The following is a 26,280-nucleotide window of genomic DNA, read 5'->3' on the forward strand; positions in this document are numbered from 1 at the left end:
TTTGGGCAAGGACAAGATCATTGCAATAACACACACAACCATGTTTACTCTTCTTGTTAAAGTTGCCTGAAGATAAAGAATTCAAATTCTCGGGCAGATGGGCTTGTACGTGAGGAAATGAAGTCAGGAAAGAAAACAGTTAGTAGCTCTAAATCATGCAGTTAATTAAAATGAAAATTGGAGAAGGAATAAGCCTAATTCTTTGTCCCATGCTTAACAGCAGAACTTCTGATCTCCAAAAATGAAGTCCCAATGGATTTGAGAGGATTGAGTTCACTTTCTGCAATCCTTCCTCTCCCTCTGTCTGTCAGCTGTTCTTGATGGAGGAGGTAGGAGAAGTAGTATTTGCAAGAGTGCTAACAGTGATTGCTACTTCACAGTTACTACTGCTGTGTTGGGCCATACATATCTCAGAGAAATGACTGAGTAAGGTTTAAGCTCTGTCTCTAGGCGATCAGTTGTATCTTCAGTTCCTCATAGATGATTGCCCATGCACTTAGTTGGTGCCTGGAAAACGAACACAAGGTGCCAGAAGTTTGTTAGTGCACCCCCTGTGTCTGCAGACACCTGCACAGAACAACCATCACAAGGAGTTCTCCTCTTTCACCAGGGTTTGAACAAAGGGTATCTGTCACTTCCACATGGCTACTCCAGAACCAGCAGGGAGACATGCAAAGAAATTCCACCACTGAACAGTTTTACCAAATATACTTTTTAATTAGCATATGCAGGACATGTTTTATTCCAGGATAACAGTTTTCAAGTTACAAGACTGAAGGCACATATTTGTGAATCCATGGTGCAAAATTTGACACTCTTGTATAGACACCTGGGAAATTTGGTCTTCCACATCCATAACCCCAGCTAACAATGCCAGTCAAAAACCATTTTCCATCTCCACTGCTTTGACATGACAATGGTCCACCAGAATCACCCTAAAAAGAATATATCAAGTTATAAATGTTTGCAATATGGATTATTAAAACTGAGACAAAATTCCACAGGAGTTATTTTGCCTGAGTAATTCCAACAGTGATTATAATTTCCCACTCACATGGTTCAAACCATCAGATAGTCAACAGGGTTTTTTTTTCTTGAAGTAGATGGAATTGCACAGTGGTACCAAAGTTTGCTTTTTCACAGGAGAGAGGGCTAGTTCTCACTCTTTAAAGAAACTAATGAAGTTATTACTTTTCATGGGCTGGATTTGAAATTCACATTTTGTTTCCTGGCTTCAAAGTTACAGCTAAACATCTGCTACTTAACATGTATGTTCATTTATAGGTTAGACACTAAAGAGTCCAAAAAGCTTTTTTTTTTTAAAAAAAAAAAAAGAATAAAAGAATGACAATAAATAAAATAAAATTAAATATTTAACAATTATATAATTTCTTTCAAATTAAAATGGAAACAGATTGAATCCCTCAATTGATTTGGTGGTTTGTTTGTTTTTTTAAAGAAGGGGAAAAAAAACACCCCTGTGTTGTCCTCTAGTAGATACAAGCCAGCATGTAATGTTTAGGGGCACATAATGTCTTTGTAAATAAAGCAATTAAAATTAAGTCTGTTATAGATTTCAGTTTTATACAGGATGGCATAATTCCATAACACAGGACAAAGCAAAGAGTACTCTTTCTTTATAGGGTATTCTTGTAGAAACACATTAGCAGAGGTTCAGGCAAAAAAAATGTGCCACTTGTTGGGAAAATTTCTTGGATACTTTCCTGTAAGACTCTGCTGTACACACAGTATCTCTGAAAAAGATAGCTAGTAGCAAATTAAAAGTTGACCAAAACATTGGATGCAATAAAGGACTTCCAAAGCGAAAGGTGACTTGGTAAAATTTTTGCAAGAGAAGCACCTTCCTTCTAGACATATGTTTTGTTAGAGCTAGCAAACTATGTTGCTTTAATTTTATAGAATCTTAGGATATGCAGGTTGGAAGGGACATCAGGAGATAATCTCGTAAAGCCACCGCTGCTCAGAGTAGGATTATCTGGAATTGATTTACAAAATTGTTAAGGATTTAACTTAGAAGATACTTTTTTCCTTCCTTGACAATTAAGATTTTGCATGTACAGAGTGAAATTTTCAAGTTTTTTCTTTAATTTTGGGGACAAAAGTGGAGCATCAGCATTTTTCACAAAACAGAAATCCCAAACTTTGATCAGCTCTAACAACTGGCACAGTCACAATTCATTTACCCTCACAGAAATGCAGCTAAAAGGCTCATAAATTGTCCTTTCCTTGGCTATGTCTTGAGCGGCCATACAGATAACTGCAGAAACAAATTCTCCAGTTAGTGAAAATTATGCTTAATATCAATGGTCTTGCTAACCTCTAAAAAGCAGCTGTTGAATTATACTCCATCAGAAAGCCCCCAGACATTGCTTGCCCTGAAAGTTATTCTGATCTCTCTAACTTTTATGCAGGCCAGTGAAAGTTAGGACATCTTGAAGATTCCAGACCTCTACCACAAAAAAAAAAAAAAAAAAATGTAAAAAAAATTTAGTGAAACTACTATTATTTTTAGCAGTAAGTTTACTACTATTTTAGTAGTAAACAGATACAGTTTATACAAGTTATCTATATTATATGACATATATAAAATAGGATCTATTACATAGATGTGTATATTTAGTGTATGTATATATGTAGCCCTACTACTGATCACTAGAAATAAATTCGGAACTTCATGTTTATTATCTTCCAGCATTTCCAGATCAGAAACATCATACATTTGAAACTTTATGCCCAGCTGTCTGCATCTCATCAAATAGCCCTGTAGTTCCAAGTCAGGAGGGAGGGATCCTGAAAAGAGACAAGCTAGTTTCTCATTTTTTTCTTCAGCTGAAAGACTCGTGCCAAAAATTGCCAGACTTCCACTTGCTATTGGGACTTTCAAATTGACTGGCCCTTGGCCCACAACTGAGATTTAGTGATGCTACTCAGGCACATAAAGTAGCAAAACTCTGAAAACACCCAGATGACAGATTTGCTGGTAGAACTCTTATATTGCTGCTTTTCAGAACTGAAAAGTACAGACCACTTTGTGGTCTTCTGTCAATTCTTACACCTCATCAAAGAAAGACAAGATAAACTCTATGCAAAGTGTGCTAAGATACATACTTTGCACCCATCTGTTTTCCCAGACATTAGTCCAGCACAAAACATCCTAGCTGTGATAATCCCATATGTGGAATAACATAATGTTTGGTCAATAATTTCTACCTCTGCTTTCTGAAGAATTGCTGAACCTTCATCATCTGGAAAACAAATTGAAAGAAGAATAATTCAATAAAGCTTAGTATTTTACTCATCTATTGAAATACAAAACAAGAAGTCTTCAGAAAATATCCACAAATACTTTTGACATCCAAGTGGTTCTAGATTCCAAACAACTAATTGCAATAGTGCAGAAAGTATCTTCTAAGTATCAGGCATTTGTGCAATGTGGTCTTGACCCTTTGGCCGCACCAGATACAATGGCATAATCAATCACTAGGGCTGGCCAAAAAGCTTTTTGCTAATTCCTTTTGCAAAGTGTCTCAAGACTTCTTAATTTGTTCTCTTTTTATTTTTAAAAGAAAATAGGATTTTACAAAACTATTTGGATCATCACAAGACAGATTTGCAATGACGGCAGTAGCTCTACCCTCAGAGTAAGATTATGAGTCAGAGCTACAGAATGGAATTTGATTTTTTGGCAGCATATCTCAAAATTTGGTCCTCTCTGTCTGAAAATTTTGGCAGAACACCTCTTTTCTATAAGGTAGATACTTCCAAAGAATCAGAATTAAGGTGAATTTTCCCCTTCTTTCAATACAACAGCTCTAATAACATCACTGGGTGATCCTTCCAAAATCTGGATATAACCAAAGAAACCTCACTGACATATTGAGATAGGCAAGTGCTGATTCAGATCATGAAACTTTGTTTCAGGATTTGATACAGCTGGTATGTAACAAAATATACTGCAAAAAAATACTTAAAAGATTGATTTGGTAATTGAAGTGTATAAGCTGATGAAGGGGAAAAGAGGGCAACAGGAAAAAGGAAACCCTTTGTTTTTGAGGCATCACATTTATCTTTCAAATCATCAGCTTTTAAATTCCACCGATGACTAACCAGTAGGCCAATGAAAGCCAGCACACCACACGTCTGTGCCACTGCCCTGGCAAGCTTGGTTCATCACCACATATCCTCTCACAGCTATTTATAAAGAACCTAATTTAGCAGGTGGTAATTCTGGCTGTGAACACCAAGTCAAAATGCTGGAGTTAACTTGACCTGCTGCTGCCTTGCACCATGCATTTACCCCCCCTACAAGGCGGCAGCCCTGAGAGGGCCAGCGAGGCCCTGGGCAGCCTCAGGCCTTGGCACGGTGGCGGTTACACCATTTACACCAAGGGAAGCCTCTGGTTACACTGGAAGGGCTCTAGGAAAGCTGCCACAAGAGGGGCAGAAGGTACCAAGGGAGAGGCGGCTCAGGACAAGCTGGTGGAAGGCTGGGCCTACCCGCCATTACGGGTGCGGCCATCTTGTCCAGCTGCACTCTGAGGGGGGCCGGCGGCCAGGGTCAGCGCTACAGGGCTGCTCGGCTGCAGAGGCTGAAGGCATGGGTAGGCGGACGGTTTCATCACCCTCTGGCAAGCAGCAAAAAGTCCATTTAGGTGTGTTAACACACTTCCAAGAGTTACAAAGGGAAAAACCAATACCGTTAATTTTGCAGTAAGTGTAGCTCCCTGCAAGTCTTAGCTAACAACATGAGCACGCAGGACTTCCAGATCCACACGATCAGCAGCCAATTTTCCTGAGCATACGAAGTCGTGTTCACACAGGAACCTACTTCCATAGGACAGTAAATTCAAAACATTATGGTTTTCTGCACACCTCAGCCATGCAACAGAAGCGGGTGTCCTGCACACACCCCCACAGCTGTGAAGGCTGCTGCTCACCTAGGAACAAAATTAGCTTAAAACTCACCTGCTTCCTGCTTTTGGCCCCAGCCTGTTATCCAGCACTTGTCACCGCTGCGGACTTTGTGTGAAAAGGGAGGCACGCAGATCGGCTGGATGACATGGCTCATCGTGTCTGGCCATGGCTTGCTCAGCTGCAGCAGCGCAATGTCGTAGTCATAGTTCCTACTGTTGTAGTATTCGTGGACTACGATCCGTCTCACTGCAGATACAAACTTCGCGTGGCCCTGCATTTGCATCCCCAGGTGAGCGCTCCATGCTCTGGGGTCAGCCAGCCTGGATGGGAGCAAACAAGCAACCCGTTTCTTAAAAAAACACCCCAAAACACCAGCTAATAGTGAGCCAGGTAAAAGAGGAGGGCACAGCCCACCTCAGTACAGTTCAAACTCTGGTAGCTAAAGGCATTTGGGGATGCTGGTGATGTTGGGACAGAGTTACGGAGAAGACTGCTTACTTGCTCCCTTGGAAACAGTGAGCTGCAGACACAAGCCATTCCTTTGATATCACTGATGCCCCACAGTAAGCAGCTCCCACAAAATGGAGGCTGACCTGCCAGGGCCATTCACCTTCCTCAGTGTTTGTACCACCTACAATCCGAGAGATGAGATTGCTGCTCTTGCTGCTGCCACAACCTGCGAAGGATATTTCAGGTTATAATCCCCATCCCCAGTGCTTTCCTTTAACGAGAGTGCTTCCCACATAGGGCACGAAACAATCTTGCACTTTGAAATGCTTTGAAATCCATTTCTTTGCCCTGCTCTAATCAGAAAACTTTTCTATTTGGCTACTCGATCCCTGAAACAAGACATGACTATTAAAAAAAGGCACTGGACTAGGAAATTTAATGTTTGTTTTTTACCTCAGTTACAGAATTGTCAAAAGATCAATTGATTTAATCAGCGTAAAAATGAATATATAAAAATAGACAATCCCTCATCTCTTTTTTAATAGTCAGTCCTGAACTGAAAGGAATCCATCAGGAAGGAAGCCCAGCATCGTCAGGACAGTTATTTCTTGCCAAAATAGTGTGAACGATACAAGAAAAATGTTTATAGTAGCAGCCACATACACGGAGCTTGGTCATTTGTTTTTTCAGAAACCAGGTGGTCCAATCATTAATTTGCATGGAAGCAATTGAAAGTCTGAACACTTTGTATATTACTAACTCACAGATGAAGAATGTCTCAGCACAAAAAGCTGCACACTGTATTTTGAAGAGCAAGGAAGAAAGACCCCTCTGGAGGGCCTTGTGCCCATCCCCAGTGCATGCACATAAAGCCTCTGCTCAGGAGTTTCAGTCCCACACTTCCACACACAGGTGTTCATGCTTCTGGGCACTTTCCAGCATTCAGCCAAATAGTCCAAAGCTGTATAATGTTTCCAAACAAAGTAGGCATATAGCTAGTCTTTTAAGATATCCTTCTGGATGCCAGGCAGGTGCTGGCAGATTTGACATACAGGTAGCATGCCAGAAACAGCTGAGAGCCAGACAAAATACCTGAATATTTAGAGAATATTCAGTTTAGGCAGCTAATCCTAACCCCACATTTATTGCTACTGCAGTCACAACTACCTATTCACTTTACAGCAAAACAAACTGAAAAGCTTTACAGAGGCTACCTCAGGAAGATCTGAGGCTAGAACTTAGCTTGATACTATGAAATATCGAGGTCTTCACCACCCAGAAGAGACACAGAAGTGAAAAGCTTGTGTTTTTGATCTCATTGCATCTATGTCACTCTGAAGACCAAATACAGTCTGACTCCAACAGAAGTACCCAACACTGCTGGAGGCAACAAAAATGCTGCCTTACCAGCTAGCCAAGCTCACTCTGCAATTAACCGTGCTTCCCTGCTCCCTAACATAGCTACAATAAGCATTACAGCTGACTAAGACTCCCCTAACAGTGAGCTCACCCTCCCACAAGAACTTAGGCAATTCTGCAACCAGACCTAAATTAAACCCATGGCTGTTCATTACCCCACTGTCACTGAGAGTGTGCAGTAAAAACTCAATACCTGCTGCATGAGTTGTATCCCCTCCAAACCAGGAAGAAATAAAGGTCTTTATTGTGTAAAAAGTTCAAAGTTCAAGAAGCTGAACATCTGAGAGGAACTTACTGCAGCTGCTTTCATCACTTCCATCAATACAGTCCACAGTCCCATCGCACTTTGCGGTTTTTTTCCTAATACAAATGTTATTCCTGCACTTAAAAGTGTGGTTGGTGCAAGGAATACCTGAAATAGTTGTGGGGGAAAAAAATAAAAGACTGTTGGCTCAGCTTAACATGTGGAGACATGTCTGCGCAGATAAAAGATTCATACATATACCAACATATAGAAGGGAACATAGCAACAGAGCACTTCAGCTGGGATGACTTAAATCTCTAAGCAGAATAAACTATTCAAGTAGAACTGCACCTGTACTAAGGATTGCATCAAGCTGGCTGAATCTGAACAGAGATTTCCTTCCATCCTTTCCCATAGCACTAATGAGCATGGATATAGTAGCAAAAAACTTAGCAGTAGAGCAAGTGTTAGGCTAGGAAAGGAAAACATGCAGTATGTTGGAAAGAAGCCCTCTTTTATATTTCAATATTAAATATGAAATGAAAGATCATAGCAAAAGCAGTCTTACTAATTGTATTCAGTTAAACTGCAACTCCCAACCTTGGTATTTTCCCGTTTCCCTATAGCCTGTAATAAATGAGGCCACTCAGACCCAATCTATTTTTTTCCCCTTTACATCCCATTTACACACACACTACCTAGTCAAACAGGTCAGAAACCATTACTTCTCTTTAAAGAAGTTACTTGCAGCACTTCCCAGTTGTGCTCGCTTTCATATGTAATGGTGACCATTTATTCTACAAAGTTAAAGAAATGGCTGACTGAAAACTTTCATGTGCCTAATGCTAAATTTATAGCTTCCATAGCATTTTAAACACATTAACCTTACAACCCTGAAAATTGCTCCAGAGAAACTATCATTTTTATAGTTATTTTATAGATGGTAAATCAGATCCAGGAAATAATTTGCACAGATCATGCTTTAAAGAGATAAAATCTGGGATTCAGGCTTTAAATCCCTAGATCCCTATCCTGCAGCCAGAGTACTTAATTCTTCTGCCAGTATTTTGCTGAAACAGATGTTCATGAGCTCATTAAAAAGAAACAGTTTAAAATCAATAATGAATTGTTTATAAGTATATCAGAAAAGTGAACAGAATTACATAGCCTGAGTTAGACTTGATAGTGCCTCCTAACTCTTTGAATATAGCATCTGGTATTACAGCCAGAATTAGATAGATGGTAGAAGAGAGAAAAAAAAAAAATCAAGATATTAGCCTTACTGTGGGTGCAGTTCTGCTCATCTTTTCCATTCTCACAATCACTTACTCCGTCGCAGGCAAGCAGGTTATCCTGTATTGCGAAGCTGGAGTTACAGTTCCACTCAGGGACAACTTTAAAAACAGAAGTCAAATCAGGTACAGAAGCGTGGCTGTAATGCTAACACTACCCTCTTCTGACTATGCCTGGGGGCCACTTTCATACCTTCACTGCATTGTATGAGGATCAGTGCCACATTGTGCAAGGAGAAAATAAAGCACAACTGAGTTCAGCGGCCTATCCCAGTTCACCCATTGCCCCAAGTGGAGTGGCAGAGTGGCCCAAGTTCTAACTATTTTTTACCACAGCTATTTATTATCACTCTCATCTATTCTCTGCACCCCAATTTGTCATTCTCCTGTGAAAATAAATCACTCAAAATACAACAGAACGTTATAATTACCAGCATTTAACACATGAGAAAAAATGAAAATATAGCCTATTACAGCTATTTTTGCACATCTAACTTTCTTCTTCGTGTTTCCAGCACCACAACTTTTTAATTCTTAATTTTGTCCCTTGCTAATTATGAATTAAGCACTCAAGAGATTCACCGAGTACCTAGATATACAAAGGAAGCTGGAAACATCTGTTCCCCTCCACTCAAAAAAAACCCACAAAAAACCCACTTCATTTCAACTGTCTTCTAAGGCTAGACAAAACATTCATTGGGTTTCCCAGCCAAGATTTCCAGTTAGTGAATACAAACCACAAAAGAGTTCATCGCTTTCATCAAAGCAGTTGTTGATCCCATCACAGCGCTGCATCGGCTGGATGCATAAGCCAGTAGAACACTTGAAATGTCCAGGTGGACATGCTGGAGGAAAACAAAGCAAAAAAAAAAACCCAAATACACTAACTTCAGTTTGCTTTTCCCAAATATTACCAGCTCATTAAAATTTGTAGTCACTAAGCTGTTCTAAGGAATTATACAGTTGATCTGAACTTAATACTCTGTATACATTGCCAGCACTTAAATTGAGTTCAGATGTTGAAAACTGGGATGTAAAAAAAAAAAAAAAAAAAAATAAAAAATGAAAAGATCTCTAAAGTTTCAGTGCGGCTGTTAGTGCAATAGGTGCTGCATGGTCTACATTAGGACTGAACCAAATCAACCAGTGTTTTATGGTGGAACACAAGAGACCTTAGAATGCCATCTTCTTTTAAAAGGACAGTCTCACTTTCAATAACCAAAATTTGCGGCACTTTGCAACTTCAGTTAGTAGCCTGTATTGAGGTGACTTATGAATTAGATAAATGTTTGCCTTCTAAAATAAGATAACGAAGTTACCATCTTTTTACATACTCCACATATATGCAATGCATAAAATTGCTCTAATGTGACAAGTTAACTACAGCTAGAAATCATTGCCTCTCTGCTACTTTAACAACATGAATATATATGAATAACACAGGTATATTGAAAAGTATCAGTAAACAGTTGTCTGTTTCAGGACTTGAAAAAACTCGGTTGGCAGGTTTTTAACAACTTTTTGAGATTTTCTTCAGCTCAGATTTCTACTTGCACACAAAGTATTTAAATGGATGAAAACACTGGAATAAACAGTTGTTTATTTGGTCCTCTGTTCATTACCTAGAAGTCTTTGTAGCAACAGAAACATTGCAAACAAAACCTTGGAGACGAAAACAAACAGGAACGGCAGATTTCAATTGACCATAGCCATAGCCACACAGGAAGCTTTAAGGACTGTGCAGAAGAGAGCAGACTTTGCGTGTAGAAGAAACCGAAGCATGCTGCACACCCCCACAGACCTTAGCTGCATCGCCTTGATGAGCTACAAAAGGCTTTTTGTTTGCTAGTCACCTGACGTAGTAAGATTAGAGAAGAAAATTAAAACCCAACAGTTTCCTGCATAAACCTAATTAAGTGCTACTAGATCTGAAAAACGTTGCTTCACAGGTCTGAAATGCAAAGATGGGTTGAAAAAGATAAAATCCATCTTACGCTGGCTGATGTTATAGCTGCCGTACTCCACCAGAAGTGGCTTCTCTGAGACCTTCGAACTGCACTGAAGCTCAATGTTGACAGTAGAGCTCGCAATGTGGAAGACTGTTTGGTGATCAACATAGTAACCGCAGTACCTAAAAGGGTTTGGTGGAGTTCTAGAGCAGCCTTCACATCAAAATTACCTTACATGCAATTTAAATGTCAACATCACTGAAATTCAGCAATACAGTCAGCTGCCATACTTCAATTAAGAGCCAAAATCTGAAACCGTACCCCAAAACACCGGTCATAATCCTTCATGACCACACACATGGAAGCAGAATGTTTTGCCAGAAAGTCTAGATGAATGGAGATATGAAGACTTTTATCAAGACAAACATTGGTACATTTGTCACTATTTCTGATATCTGTTTTCAAAAGACTTTGATTTTGGGGAAAACTTAAGTTTGCTGGGAGGGGCGACGTCAGCACAGTGGAGAGCAAATTTGGTTGCTCTGACTTTGAGGATTGCCCCTAAAGAATGCACAAAGGCACTGGGTAAAATTGGTCCAACTACTTTGGAGACAGAGGGGAACAGATTTAGGGAAACTGAAAATATTTCTAGTCACACAGCCTTCATCCACTATTAACATCGCGGAATTTTACCTTTGAAAGCCACATCTGTAAATAACTAGTCTAGATTAAAAAAAAATAATCCCTTGGGTGTGCATCTACTTTAAGCTGCCATTTTGGCAAGGAGCTTCCTTGGACTTCTGCCTAGGCACCACATAACTCAGAAAAACGTAAACGCTCCCTGATGCCAGCTAACATTTAATCCAACCATTGCTAATGGTTTTCTATTGCCCCTTCCATTAAAGGTGCCAAAGATATTGAGGCTGGTATTTAGATGTTACTTTAGCTGGAACACCCCCTCCCCCCCTAAAAAAAAACCAACAACAACAAAAAAAAAACCAACAACAACAACAAAACCCCCAAAACATAAGATATTTCTTTAACAGGGAAAAGCTGCTAGATCATGCTTTAAAAATTGAAGAGTTTTAACTGTAGTAAACCCGTGAACACTAACAGTACAGGTTGTTCTAGAAGCAGAAGTAAGGACTCTCTCCTCTGTTCCAGTAAAACGCCCAAGAAATGCAGCACTTCTAAGAAAAACACCTGTTTTAAGATGTTTTCCTGTCAAGAAAAATACTTGTCAGTCTACACAGATTTAAAAGCAGGAGCAGCTGTATTGATTCTTAGCACACTTGGCACACACACTTACTTGACAGCAGTGCAACGACACAGGCTACAGTTAAAATGTACCCACAGAACATGAAAATGGATTATTGTATTGTTAAATGGACTAACGGACTATTATCCAGAGGTAAATATTTCCCTTTTTTAATTGGCAACACCAGGCATTGTGCCAGGACAACTCTTCATATCAATGAAGAATTAATCAGTGATTTCCATGTGGATAGATGTTGCCTGGGTGTCCTGTGCACCCCACTGAAGCTTGCCATAGGGAATGGCCATGCTCATTCATATGTTTCCATATGTGCCCGATGAAAATGAAACATCCTTTTAACAGATCTAGGAGACTCTATTCCAGCAAAGTGAAAAATAAATGAAGAAAACAATTCAAAAATAGACTTTTCTTAGACACCCTGAAAACAGATATTTTTTTTTTAAAAAAAAAATAATTAATTTTACAGCTTTCTACTAGAATAAAGTTTAAAAAAAGATCTGTCAGGGCTGAGTGAAGACTTCCTGCTACAGGAACTTTTATTCTCACTCATTTTAGTGTGTCTGTCATCAATGTTCCCAACCTAAAACAGACTGCTAAAGTGCATAGCAAAATGCCACCTAGCCATCTGAGTCCCCTCAATTAGCCCACAGACATTTTATGCATTTCTCCTTCTGTCAATGACTTGACAACTTCCCTCCCACAAACCTTAGCACCATTTAAAAAAAAAAACAAACCAAAAACAAACAACAAACCAAACCAAAACCAACCAAAAAAACACAACACAGGCTGCACTGACCACTTGTCAGCCGTATAAAACAACTTCATCTCACCCAAAGTACAGGAAGCTCCTGCCCATCTGTGGGAATGCCGAGACAGCTACATCAAGGAAGCTACCTCCTGCACACAGTGAGAAATGCCATATGCTCCTGGGATTTGTAAGACAGTGCTACAGATCCTTGGGAGCCTTCTGCTGGTGTTTCACTAGCCATTTCTCCGGGTCCAGGGCAAAGGGAGGCTGCAAGGCATCATCTGTAACTCTGTGCCATTGCTACAGAGAGAAACTAATCAAGGGGATCCTGTCCTGTATGTTGAAGCAGGAATCTGGGGATAACTTTTCAGGGGATGAGTAAATGCGGGCATCCTGTAGCAGAAACAATGGGATGTTGCACCAACAGCTTTAAGAAAAAACGAAACACTGGCAACCTTTTTGTTCACATAAACCTGTAAGTCTGCTCAAAGAGGCTCATTGATATTTCTGCCTATGAGAATTTCAGCAAAAGCAGTTCATCAGCTGTAACTCTTCTGACTAGGTAGAGGAACTTTTGTGCCCACTGGAGGGACTATGAGGAAGAACTGTGTGGCTGTGTTGGGTGTCTCTGTTTAGGTGAAGTTGTCCCTAGAGGTTTGAAAGAGCCTTATCTGCACCACCTTCACCGTAGCAATCTTTATTTACCAAGAGCCTCCTGAAGCTTCTTAACCTTTTTTACCTAGGACAGCAGAATGTGCATGCTATAAGCTGCAACTGCAGGAAGCTGAAAAAGTGGGGTGTCCCCCTCTTTTCATTAACCATCAAAATTTGGAGGTGGAACAAAATATAAAAATGTTTCATGATGTAAATCATTTTTTTTTCTATAAAGAGTAGACATAGAACAGAAAAATCAGGGAGGTTCAAAAGCCTTACTTTCAGTCAAAAAAACACTTTCAGAAGGAGAACTTGTGTTGGTCTATTTGGTCTACCATCAGCAGCTTGCAATGGAAATCAGAAGCACATGCTCCTGTGCAGTACTTCAAAAGTAACCCTCAGTACATTTCTAAGGGTCACAGTCTGACATTTGATTCCATGGAATGTATAATTGGTAGGCTTATTTAAGAGCTGCTCTTTCAAACAGAAAATCCTTACAACATGAACTGATCAGGTTTTTTCCTCCAGATTTTGCCTTTATTTGATTCATAGTTCAGCTATCCCTACTATGTCAAATCTTTCCAATTGTGTCATAAAAAGAACACCAAAAACCCCACCAAACGTCTGTTTTGACTGGTGTTTTTATGTGCCCATCTAGTCCAGCAACCAATTCCCATCAAGGCACAATATTAGAAGCTTCACAGAAAGTGAATTTTCTCTAAGTACAATATGGTATTAAAGATATCAAAGATTAGAGAAAGTTTTTACTCCTCTCTGTAATTCTTTCAATTAGACTCTTAGGGGCTTAACTGATTTTGTTTTGTTTCAGTAGTGAGTTCAGAGATTCTGTTTCAAGTCTGATCTTACTGGTGTTTCCATTTGAACAAAGTTAAAAAATTAAATCCAACATCCTGAATCTAATCTTAGCTCATCATCCAGTGATAGAAAGATAACTTAAAAAAACGAGGAAAAAATGTGTGGACAATGTGCACAGAAAAGCAGCAGTATTTTAATTAATTTAAAAAAAAAGTTAACATAAAAATTTTAATTAAAAAACCACTTAAGAAATACAGTGGTACCTTGGCAGCCAGTCTGTGAGGTTTCTCTTTCAAGACCCAGTGGCTGGAATGAGGAAGCAGTTACTCTTCTATTCCCAATAATCTCATTGTAATAGCTTTCACTGATAAGTTAATTAGGTTCAGTGTCCTCATAAGCAATCATAGAATTAAGTTACACTTAAAAGGGTTTTAACAGACCTTGTTTATTGATCCCATAAAACTCAGGATTATTTTAGGGTTCACAGGACATCTGTCTTCACCCACCTGTTCCCATTTCTTTCTCTCCAGAGAGTACCAAAGGCTTTTGTTTCATCTTTCTGGTACTTTTCAATACGTATTTTTTTATATATATGTAGGTATATTCAGTTACATCATCAGCAAAAGAGTAGTAAGAGACACCAGTGAGGTAGCTCTGTGGAAACTCTCCAAGTGAGCTGCGCTAGTGATATGAATGTTTATTTTGGCAATGTTACTTTAATAAACCCATGCAGAAGTACTTACATGTGTTCATTGATTTTCCACCATCCTCGCTCACAGCCTTTAATATTCTTCTCACTGATGGTATAGTTATGAAACTTCAGAGCTATACCGAGGCTCTTCTGAGGAGTCTGTGGTGGGCAAGAAAGATAGTACAGGCAGTTGTCTTTTTCCTTTCGTGAACGTAGCCCATGAAGGTCTTTAGAGTTATCTCAGCAATTACGGTGCTTGGCAATGTCATGCTCTGGGAGCTGTGCTGACATCACCAGCTCAACAGCCAGCACTCGAGACGCCTGCCAGCTATTCAGTCTTGGGTAAAAGCAAAGGTTGGCAAAGCCCCACCACAGCTGCGGGCTTTCTCCCCTCTAGCCAAATCCTTTCATCTTCAAAAAGCCACTGGCCATAGAAAGCAGCTTTTGTATCAAGATCAAAGTGCTCAAACACATCCAAATTTACTTGTGTAGGGGGACACAGCCGCAACGGATTGTTACCTAAGACACTGCACTGAATACCTGTGTCACCTCTGCAATGCTAGGAGTTATTTCTACTAAAATATTGTAGTCTTCTATGAGCACCTGCTCAGCCAAGCACTCTTTAGCATTTTACCAAAGATTTTTAAGCCCACCAGCATCATGAGGGTTCATAATTATTTATTTCCTTTATTAAAATGAACAGTAGCTTTTTGCAATGTTCCTTTAAAAGCAAGGGCTGATTCAGGACAAGACGACAGAAATGGAGATTTTTCTCCTTCTCTCTTACAGAAAACATGATTTGGAAATAAGGGAAGTTTCAGCATTGAATTACTGGAAATTAAACTGTTTTTAGAAATAAGTCTTGGGGTCTGCCCATCTTAAGTGTTCAGAAACTTTTCCCTCAGAAATCCAGGATGAGTAAAGACCTGAAGTTTAGCAAAAGAGTAATTGCCTTAAGCTTCCCAGAAGAGGGAGAGGCTGTAGGTCATGGTTAGCTGTACTCCATTCGTACTGGTGTGATTCAACCTGGGCAACCACTGACTTTAACCAGACATGAGTAGTAGATAAGCAAAAAGAGGGGTAAAGAATGGACTGGATCATATCCATTGCTGTATTCTTTAGAGAGGAAAACACAGAAGGGCAAACCATAAGTCAGAGATCATATTTTGCAGCATCAATAGGGAAACACTAATGTGATGACATCAGAAAAGGCATGACAAAACTACTTTTAAATGATGTAAACTATCAGTCATTTGCTTTCAGGGAAGTGCCTGAAAATATGCAGAAAAAGAATACCAAGAGAAAAAAAAAGCACAACCCCCCCAAAAAAAAACAGTCTGTGGGATTGTGCTGATAGGACAGACCACCTTAGAAGACAAATTGAATTTATCAAGCCTGACAAAATGGACTGCAAAGAGATATCAGAAAAGCAGCAGTAATAACAAAGTTATTTTGTACATACTTTTTTTCCAAATTTTTGGGGGTGGGAAGAGGGGAATTAAAAACAGTGAAGTATTACAATCTCAGCCATGAAGTAATTCTGCAAGCTAAACATCAAAACTAGTCTCAGTTTTTCACATTTATAAAAGGATCGCTTAGGAACTATTTTCACTTTATTAAGAATAAGTGCACAGAAAAAAAAAAAAAAAAAAAAAAACAACAACCAACAAAAAACCCCACATCCCAACAAAAAAACCTGAGCACAGCCATCTATTCATATATATCATTTCTATAAACTATATATATCTATATTCATATATATCTATTCATCTATATCATTTCTATAAACTACCACATCTGTAAGGATGCCAGTTATTCCCTACATAATTGTTTCTGCTGTACTTACAGGCTCTGTGTGCCCAAAACACGCAACAGTGCCCAAGAGAGAAAGAGATTCATGATACCTGGAAGTTCCATGCACAAAGACATTTTGGAGCATAATAGCTTGGGTAGTAGGGACTTGTGATTCTCCCTTCGTAGCCAGTTTTCTCTTTTGTCACAATTGCTTTTCCACACCCTAGGGAAAAAAAGGATGCAAAGGTTGGCAAACTTTAATATACTTCCAGAAAAGCTTTTCAGTGGGCTAAGCATCCAAATTTATCAGAAATCTTGCACTGCTAAACAAAGCAGCTTAGGAATTATAGTTATCTGGGTTCAAGCTGTACAAAGATACTCTTCCCAATGATGCACACAGACAGACAAAAGCTGTCAAAATCTAGGAATGCTTGCTGGGCTCCGAAGGGCCAGGATAAAACATTGTGCAGTTTTATGTCTTTTATTTCACTGAAGGCAGTTCTGCAAACAAGTCTTACTGAACGGTGTTGCACATCAATGCATCCACTCTGCAGTAGTATGTGATGATCCCTAGCTTTAAAATGCAGCCACTGAAAAAAAAAAAAAAGGTTTTGTGCTAATCTAACCAGCGTCCTGGAAGCCAAAACTTCTTTTTACGGCCACTCGATGGATTTAGAGAATTCACAAAAAAAAACCAACCCACACAGACAGAAACCAACAACGAAAACCCAGCCCTGAATTTAAACCAACCAACCAACCAAAAATAACAGGCCTAAATTTAAAATTATGCGTGATAGAGAATTTATCACATGCTTTTGTGATGGTATTTTAATGCTTAATTACTGTCAACATGGAAAGTATGCAGCATCTTTTTGAGCAACTGGAATTTCCTTGCATCAGATTGTGTTAGATTTTTCTCCTTGTGCTATTAGCCTGATGTTTGTTGTACTATTTGTGATTATGATCTAACCACTTCCTAAAGAAGCAATATAAAGCAGATGAAGGGCTTGACACACAAACAGGACTGACTCCTTTGCGTTAATGAGGAGATAGGCACCGCTGGAAAGTGCAGAGGAAGCTACTGAAGTTTTTTTTTCTGAAAGTGGTTTTTAGTTCTGAGCATCATCCCCGAGTCCCAAACCAGCAGAGGCCAGAGCTGTGCTACACCTGGAATAACAACTCCATCTACTGGCACATGACAGTCCTGACCAACTGATTGCAACCGGCTGGTTTCAACCTTCTACCTTCATGTTTCACTGAAGAACAGCTAATCTGCATGGATTGAATTACTCAAGAGGAAAGCAGACACTGAGTAACGCAGAGATGAAGGAGGGAGACTGGCATGTAGAAAAAAAACCCTGAGATACAGGCGTCATTTACCCATAGTCAGGAACATGACAGCCACTTTGGGATCTTAGGAGCAATACAGTAAACACATTTCCAAACACAGAACAAACCTACTTTCTTGCGTAATGACCTCAAAATAGCCATGGAATTCCTTCTGTTCCTTTATTTGTGCTGCCTTAAACATTACCAGCATGAGATTGTTTGTGGACACAAGTGACACCAATGAATCGGCTGGTTCACAGGCTCTGAGGGGGAAGAGAGTACATACATAAGCAATAGGTAAAAAGCAACCAAACCAAAACCAAGAATAAAACACGCTGCTCTCATTCTGTGCATAAATTTTCCACTGGTGCAGAGCTTACCTACTTAAAGCTTAGTAAAAACTCCATGCTCTTGAACACAAAAGTACCTGTTACAAGGCCAGTTAGAAACCCAATATTGAAAAGTTACTTCTTGCAAAAAAGAAAGAAATTGTGAACATGAAAACAAAGATGGAATGTTTTAGCTCTAGGAGATAATACTGACTTTCAGCCTTCACTCGAAATAAAAATGAATGAAGCCAATAGTAAAGAAAGGCTTGTAGAAAAAAAAATATTATATTAGACCAACAGATTTAGCTTGGCTTTGGGGAGCGGGAAAGACAAGCAAGTTAATCTTCAAGACAGAAATGAAGAACCTGAGCCAATCAACTCGTCTTAATTAAAAAAAAATAATACTTTCCATATGCATTACCTAACAGACATCCTCAGTCCTCTACAGATACTAACAAGTAAGCGAACACCATCTGTTGTTTTATAGTCAAGTCAGCGAGTGATCCAGATTAGTAGAGGACCGATCTTGAAGAGGACTGAAAAGCCAATGCTCTTTCTTGAGGCTTATACACAAACTGGCAGGCCAGAGAAAAGGGTTTCAGGGGTCAAACCACTGAGCTCTTCATCTACTTGATGGACATGCCGTCTTCACCTTTCAGTCTGACAGAGCCCGATGGAATTAGTTACCAGGAATTTCAAACAAAAAAAATCCCCAAACAAGCATAGTGGATCATTATTAATAGGGCAGGGGGAGTAATAATGGTCCACACCCCTCAACCCATCACAGTTTCAACTCTAGATTTTAATAACCCTCTAAGCTACTCAAATGGAGCAGAAAAAGAGAGTTGAACTGGTGAGCGGCATTAAGTATCCAAAGAATCACAAGGCTTTGTTTTAGAACATCAGTCTTCATATGAAGACCACTAATCTTCATGTGGATGAAGAGTTTGCTTAGGGGACAAAATTTTGACATTTTCTTTTAGTTAGCATCTGTTTCCTTAGAAGAAACTGACAATTCTGCCCAGTAATGTGTGAACTTATTATAGTTCGGTAGCTAAGTGAAGATGCACTCCAGTCAAAGAATAAAGAATAGTTTGAAGAATATTTTACTGTTTCTTTTATCAGCAAGATCAACGTTTCCACTTTTGTAAGAAAAAAAAAAAAAAAAGCAAAGCCAGGTGTTAACTTGTGCATAATACATGAAAATCAAAGTATTTTTAAGAAAACAAAACCCACCAAACATGCAGATGACAAGTCTTCAGAAAAGAAACAACTAGATTATTATAAATGACTTCTCAATTAAAATTTATACTCACCGGTACAGTATCTTATGTTTGATTGGCATCAGAGAGTCATAAATGGTTAGCGAGTCAGTGATGCAGTTATCTGCTTCAATCTGGAGGGATACTATTGAAAGACGAAGAAGATGACCCACTGATGCAATCAGCTTAAAATAGCAGATCGTTCCCCCCGAAGTAGCGTGGATATCCAGAGGAAAGTGCTCATGCAGGTGATCAGCATACAGATCATACATACAATTTGTTCCTGTGGAAATATCACATTTTCAACAGTGGACACTCTCCAAAACCATTAAATCCACCTAGCATTAAAAAAAATATATATATAAAAAATTCTAAAAATTATGTTAAACTAAAGCAACAGATGAAAGCATATCTAAATCTGAAAACAAAAAAGTAACCTCTGCCACTCATGGTTTTCATCTTAGTTACAAGTCGGTGGTCAAGGAAAAGTCTATTCATAAATATACAGAGCATGGAAAATAATGCTGTAAACAAGTCCTTGCAGCGTATTGGCGCTAAGGTACCGCCAGTTTGTACAAGAGGTATTTGCAGTTAACAAAGCTCTGTGTGGTCCCCAGAGGATAAATTACTTAAATAATTGCTGGAAAATGTTCACCTGCTGTCAAGGCATAAATAATTGCTGCTCACCCCTACAGATACTAGGATATTTATAATAAACAAAAACCAAAAAAAATCCAGCTAGACATCTGTGTTACTTTGGGTTTTTAAAATTGTTATTCAAATGTCAGGGTTCTCGATGTTTTATTGTGAAATAAAATTCTAAATTCAGATTAACTAATACACTATTACATTAGTGTTAATAAAACACTAAATTCAGATTCACCAATTCCTTTAGATTGGAAGGGATATTAGGACTTTTCTTGTTCAACATCCTGCTCAAAGCAGGACTAAAATGAATTCAGACCAGGACATTGTCCTGTTATGTTTGGAAAACTTTTGCAGCATTAGAAGTCAGTTAGAAATGGAAGTACTGTGAAATACAAATGACAAAGCCCAGCCTACACAATACTTTATATATATATATATATCTCTAAAGTAAAAACCAAAAAGATTATGTCAGAAAAAATAACCAGAAAATTACCCTACTTGCATCCAATTTTCCAATTAAGCTGAAACAATTGTGACTTTCAAGTCAAATATATTGAGGTCTTTATTTTAATTCAATATTGCAGCTCACAGCAAAAAGCTTAGGGATTTTTTTGTTTGGTCATATCTAAAACTCTTAACATAGCTCTTTGAAAGAAGGGTAAAAATGTAAATTAGGGAGATTAAGTTCCAAAGTAAATATTTGCATTAATTTCTGCCTTTTAAAAAGACAAGTTTCTGAAATAGTTACTATCGTGGAACACCAATTAGAGCATTGTGAAAGTTTGTTACCAATTGCTGAGTCAAATTAAACGTTGGCTTTATAAGCCGTAGTTAATCAAGACAGGAAGTGGCAGGTTTTGCCTGACTTCCACTTCTAACTAGCAATCTTGAAACTAACACTATGAATATTTACGAGCAATCTGTAAGGGTCACACACTGCTCAGCTGAGTTACAGTTATAGCTATTTAAAGCTTTGGTTGGGCCATTGTTCTTCCTTCTTCCTTTTCTTATCTCTTCCCAATAACATTCTTATTTGCGCTTATTTATTCACCCTTAACAAAGCCAGCTTTGACCTTAATCTTTAGAGTTATGTGACCACCATTATTTCTGCGAAGTAGTTCATAATGTGACAAGCTCACTGCTCGTATGGAGCACAGCGCAGGCAAACTCAGAACTAGTCTGGAAACAGAAGTAATGCAGGCATACCAGCCTGAACCCAAAGCTGGAAACAGTCTTTATAGAATCATAGAATGGTTTGGGTTGGAAGGGACCTGAAAGATCATCTAGTTTCCACCCCCTGCCGTGGGCAGGGACACCTTCCAATAGCCCAGGTTGCTCCAAGCTTCATTCAACCTGGCCTTACCCAAACAAACCCTTGATAGCCAGATAGCCATGGCAATGCAAGTCACATCAGCTGAACCTCCCCAAGTCCCGTCTCCAACCTATTCTTTGATAAATCTGCACTCCAGTGTCGTGCCTGAACTAATAACTAGGTGCATCTTCACACCAAAGTAACTCCATTGCTCTCAATATACAACCAGGTGATGCACCTTCCTTGTATACTGCTGCATTAACACTTTAACCTCTGCAGCACATGCTGTAGTCCTTAAGCAGACACACTCCAAGGACCCCAACAAACGAAACTGCGCCAGTATAAGGCTTTCTAAGCTTTTTGTGGCAATCCATGTTGTTGTTTCTCCCCTGCAACTTCGTTGCATACCAGCACTATGCTTCTTATAGATATCAGTTGCCACCTGTGCCTGACTACATGGCAAGTCTCTGGACATCTAGAATACAGCAGGTTATTCTTCTCCCTTTGCGTGAAAGATACCATATAAGTCCTAAAAAAGCCTTAGCATCAATATTTGTGCTGCACTGTTCTCCTTTCTATCTCCTCTTTTAGGGACTGCTCTCTGGAATACATTGAAACGCGAGATCTGACTGTACTAATTCCTCTGCCCTGGAACACTGAAATGGGAGATGAAATTGCTAAGCAAGTAAGCCACAATGCACAAAAATCTTTTATACAATTAAAATACATGCAAGGAGATGTGACAAAGGCCAATATTGGTATGCTTTGCAATTTAAGTCAGGAGAAGTTTTGAGCAAATGAATGCTGTAGCAAACTTGACTTGAATTTTGAGAAATTATGGGCTGATATCAATCTCAGCATTGCAAAGTATGGCCCAGGGTGTGTGACCCAAAGTCCACCTGTGGCCCACAGAGCTAGGGGATCTTGACTTGGCTGCTCTGCCAAAAGTAGTTACTGAATTCTGAGAAAGCATACAAGCTAAAGCCTTGCAAGATAACAGAAGTGGAAATCACAGATAGAAGCGTAACATGTTTACATCTTAGTAAAGCAAAATGCAGACATGGAAAGGTATAAAGCCCTTGAAAAACCTGAAACAGTACAACTTCACAAGATGAAGAGTAAGCCTGTGTCAAGGAGTGAGGGAGGCCAACACATCCCCAGCTGATTGACTACTACTGGCCCAGAGACTTAGCGGGTGTCTGCATCAAAGTTGATGAGCATACCATTGCTTAGCCCAAGTAGCACATTTTTTCTAGGTACCTACTCCACATACTAGTGAACATAGATGCACTGTACTTTTAAACTGCTTATAAAGTCTCTGCACACTGCCAAAGAACCCTGCTGGGAGGTTTACAACATAAAACCAAGCAGGTTTATAAGTAGTGTCTCTTATAACGCTGGCAAAATTGAACTACTTAAACTAATTTCTGTTAGGGAATTCATGCACAAGAAAAACTCATCATTGACCTTGGAGAAGAGGGAATAAAGGGGGATAAAGGATAGATAAAAACATTGCTATTGTTCAGCCTTAAAGCCGATAGACTTAAATTCAGTACTGCCCAGTTTAGAAAAGGTTAATTTTCTCTTCAACACAACGAACAGCAAACAATTGACTGAGTGTATTTTTTACCATGCCACCAGGTACATCTAAAAAATTCACCAACCAGGTAGAAGTCAGATCATTTCTGCATGTGTCACATGCAAGACTGTTGGTTACGCTTCTAGCAAGTGAGGACATAAATGTCAAGGCTGAATTTAACCCTCTTAAATTAACACTAAACAATATCTTTGAGTCCAAGACATGAACTAAAAGCTTTGCTCTCCACCTCATCTGTCAGGAAGCTGCCAAAATGGTGAATTACCTGTTCCTGTTGTCGACCAATAATCTGACCGAAGACCTGCTGCATAGAAAAAGAGTTGTTGTGAGTCTTCTCATTTGCCTAAAATCCAGAATGCGGGGTTTAATTCAGTCACACTTTAATCTTAACATTGAACACACAGGACAAAACAGTTATCTCAGTGGGGGAGGCTGCCCCAGTGCCTTTCATTTCTGCAAATTCTGCAAGCAGCTCTGGAGGTATCATGTCCCCAGACATCTCAGCGCCCGAGACAAGAGACTGCATGTCGATTAAGCAGCCACATTCAATTGACAGACTGAGACAGAGGTACCCGGGAGGTCATTTTCTCACCTTTGGCTACAAAGTCTTTCTCAGCTTTCAGTTGGGCATAGCTGGTCAAATGAAGCTTGTTCTGTCCTTTGTTCATAGAGCTGAAAATCGTACATTTTGTAGCTAACCACATCAAACAGATACTTGAATCCTACATTGCTAATTTCTTCCCCAGACAGGAATGACAGAGGAGTTTTTTAATGAATGGGCAGCTTTAGAATCCATTTTTTAATCTTCAAGAAAGGGGTAACAAGAATCTCATTTTCAATGGAGGGGCTAAAGTTTGATCCATGTGGAAATATTCTTAACCCTTCTTAACCTTTTATACTTTTGAAGTCACAGACTAACCCAAACCTGAGCTGCCTACAAGGTGTCAGGCTTAGCTTCTGAACATGAACATAAGCACTCCAAGTACTGGAAGTTTTGCAATCAGTGTTCACAAGGACATTTTGTACCTTGATTTGACCTCAAATCTGGTTTTGATTTTCCTTTTCCCCCCGGTTTTTTTCCTTCCTTATAATAATTTCAGTATTAGAAGCTAAAGATTTTGGTATATTTATAGAATTTGCTACTCCAAGATAAAAATGTTTGCTTAACCAAGTGTTTTGTCAAGAATATGGGTATGTACTAGTACCAACCACTTAGTACAATAGAGTCCATGTCAACCGCAAGGCCCTGCAGACTTCCCACCGAGGTCCGGTTAATGATGCTTGTCTGGATGGAATCCTTTAAAATGGCAGCCACACAGTCCTCACACAGCACTTGGCCCTTGGCCTGCGGTACCACAAATACGATCCAGAAATGAATAAGAAGGCCTCCATTGTTGTTGTTACTGAAATAAACAGTAATAAAATAATAATAAAAGGTCCTATAGATTATTATCATGTTGAAAGATTTCTGAAGACCAGACTCTTAACACAAGCTTCTGAAGTACAAATTTAAAAGTGTATGACTCATTTCCATCTTGCATTTAGTGTGTCAAAGTAACAAGGCATGTTTTTTTCTTTAAATAAAGAATAACATAAAAAAATAAAGCAGCCCAAAACATGCTCTCTTCACACCCAGTTAGGGACCTTCACTGGGCTGATTTCCTGAGGGCTCCTGACTTTTGAGACCTATGGAAATCATAATATATACTCGAATTAGAGCTGGATTATCTCCCGAAGGTCAAAACAGAAATAGAATTATCACCTCCAGAAGTGCAGAACTCTGCATCACTATGCATCTCACCTTGAACCGTGCATTGCAGTATGTAATAAACAATTTCTAAACTATTTAGATACTACATTAGAGGCTGTATGTGGTCACCCCAACACCTCCCAGTGGGAAGAAAGATCTTTAAATCAAAAGTACCCCAGAAACTCCTGTTCCTGAACCAAAACTGTATTTTGTTCAACAGGATTGGAATAGCCAATCCTCTAACATAAATTGCGTACATAATACTAGAGTACGTGTACTTTATTGCAGTATATTTTCTCCTTCTTCTGTCAGGAGAAAACAGTTTTAGACCAATAATATTACTTACAAAATATGTGTGACTTAGTCAATAGTAGAGTTGCGCTCTAGCAGCATGTTTAAGTGGTTAAACTTCTGTATGACCTCCTTATCCAAAGTCCCACCAAACCTCTTTAGGGACATGATTTCTGTTTACCATAGATTATAATCCTGTCAGACAAGAAACTGCTTATATGAGTTTAGTTTGCCCTTACTTTTGTGAAATTAATTGGTATAGGTTTTAAATGTATTTTGCTATAGTACAAGTAGATAGCAAAGAGATTAAGTCATAACCACCAAAAATAGGCTGCTCTTGTGGGTTCATTACATTAGATACTACCCAGCAGAAATGCAATTACATTAACCACAGTTTTACCTGACTTCTGAAACTGTTGACTGCTTATAAAATTTGGAGAAAGAGGAGGTTGTGTAGACCAAGTTCATCTGAAAGAGAAATTGTTAAGATTTAACATTTCCGAAAATCAGCCACACCTAGAGATGTTATACGCCTAGGCTTTCCTAGGAACATCCTCTTTTCCACCAGGACTATGAAAACGCACACACTTTGAGACATACCTCAGCCAAGCTAGGCAGAGCAGCAGACATGAACAGACCCGTAACAAGTCCAATATTCCCAGGAAACATCAAATCTTCTGCCCATGGCCAGCTCATGTGTACAGCAATGCTTTTTCCAAAGAAATTAGTTTTGAAAAGGGTGTGCATTCTTTGCCCAGCAAATCCCAGACACAGAAGGCTTCCCTATCCTGATGCTGAAACTTAGGGCCAGTCTTCAGGAAAAGAGCACGTGCCCATAACATTTTGTGTGTTGCTACTAAAGTGCAGTTAACAGCATACATCAGAGCTTTATCCACAGAATCACAGAAAAACTGAGATCGGAAGGACGCTCTGGAGAGCATCTAGCCCAACCCCTCTGCTCAAAGCAAACACCAGGTTCCTCAGGACTGTGTCCAGTTGGATATCTCCAAGAATGGAGACTCCACAGCCTCTCTGGACAACCGCTCCAGTGTTTGATCACCTTCACAGTTAAACAGTTTTTTCCTAATGTTTGTGTGGAATTTCTTGCATTTTGATTCACTTTGTGTCTATTTTCTTCACTAACAGCTTAGTGATAATGTATTTTTTTCCAATACACACAGTCTAAAATACATAGATATGGGAAAATTCTGACCGTTTCATGCTGTAGATCTGCCTTTGGAGAAAGGAAGCTCCTCATTCAACCAGTTCTTTGGATGTATGGGATAATATCAGTGTGACAATAACCTTTCTTCCTCCTGTTCAAGGAGGCACACTTCTAAAGCCACAAGGTGGCATGTACCTCAAGCTGTTCAGACCTCATCCTGCTGCTTAATGGTTAAAATTAATGCCCAATGGACTACAGCGGACTATTTTGAAGGAAAGGCTGTAAAAATCATATGAATATTGGTCCCTAATTTTCAGTGTTAGACATGG

At 39.2% G+C, this 26,280-nt stretch overlaps 1 protein-coding gene across 1 annotated transcript in view; it reads right to left on the reverse strand.

Moving 5' to 3' along the window:
* Positions 1-757: 757 nt before the first annotated feature.
* The window catches only part of TMPRSS7 (transmembrane serine protease 7), a 36,208-nt gene continuing 10,685 nt past the window's right edge, over positions 758-26,280 (reverse strand). Inside the window, exons 4-18 of the mRNA XM_080377055.1 lie at positions 25,187-25,254; positions 23,955-24,148; positions 23,011-23,049; positions 19,243-19,471; positions 17,730-17,860; positions 16,379-16,491; positions 14,527-14,633; positions 10,335-10,471; positions 9,078-9,185; positions 8,332-8,442; positions 7,100-7,216; positions 5,434-5,611; positions 4,987-5,255; positions 3,130-3,266; positions 758-935 (exon numbers count right to left, since the gene is read on the reverse strand). Coding sequence (XP_080233181.1) covers positions 765-935; positions 3,130-3,266; positions 4,987-5,255; positions 5,434-5,611; positions 7,100-7,216; positions 8,332-8,442; positions 9,078-9,185; positions 10,335-10,471; positions 14,527-14,633; positions 16,379-16,491; positions 17,730-17,860; positions 19,243-19,471; positions 23,011-23,049; positions 23,955-24,148; positions 25,187-25,254 — 2,109 coding nt within the window. The 3' untranslated portion in view covers positions 758-764. The remainder of the gene's footprint in view (positions 936-3,129; positions 3,267-4,986; positions 5,256-5,433; positions 5,612-7,099; positions 7,217-8,331; positions 8,443-9,077; positions 9,186-10,334; positions 10,472-14,526; positions 14,634-16,378; positions 16,492-17,729; positions 17,861-19,242; positions 19,472-23,010; positions 23,050-23,954; positions 24,149-25,186; positions 25,255-26,280) is intronic.

Source organism: Falco punctatus (assembly GCF_963210335.1).
Source record: "Falco punctatus genome assembly, chromosome: 2".
Classification (NCBI taxonomy): domain Eukaryota; kingdom Metazoa; phylum Chordata; class Aves; order Falconiformes; family Falconidae; genus Falco; species Falco punctatus.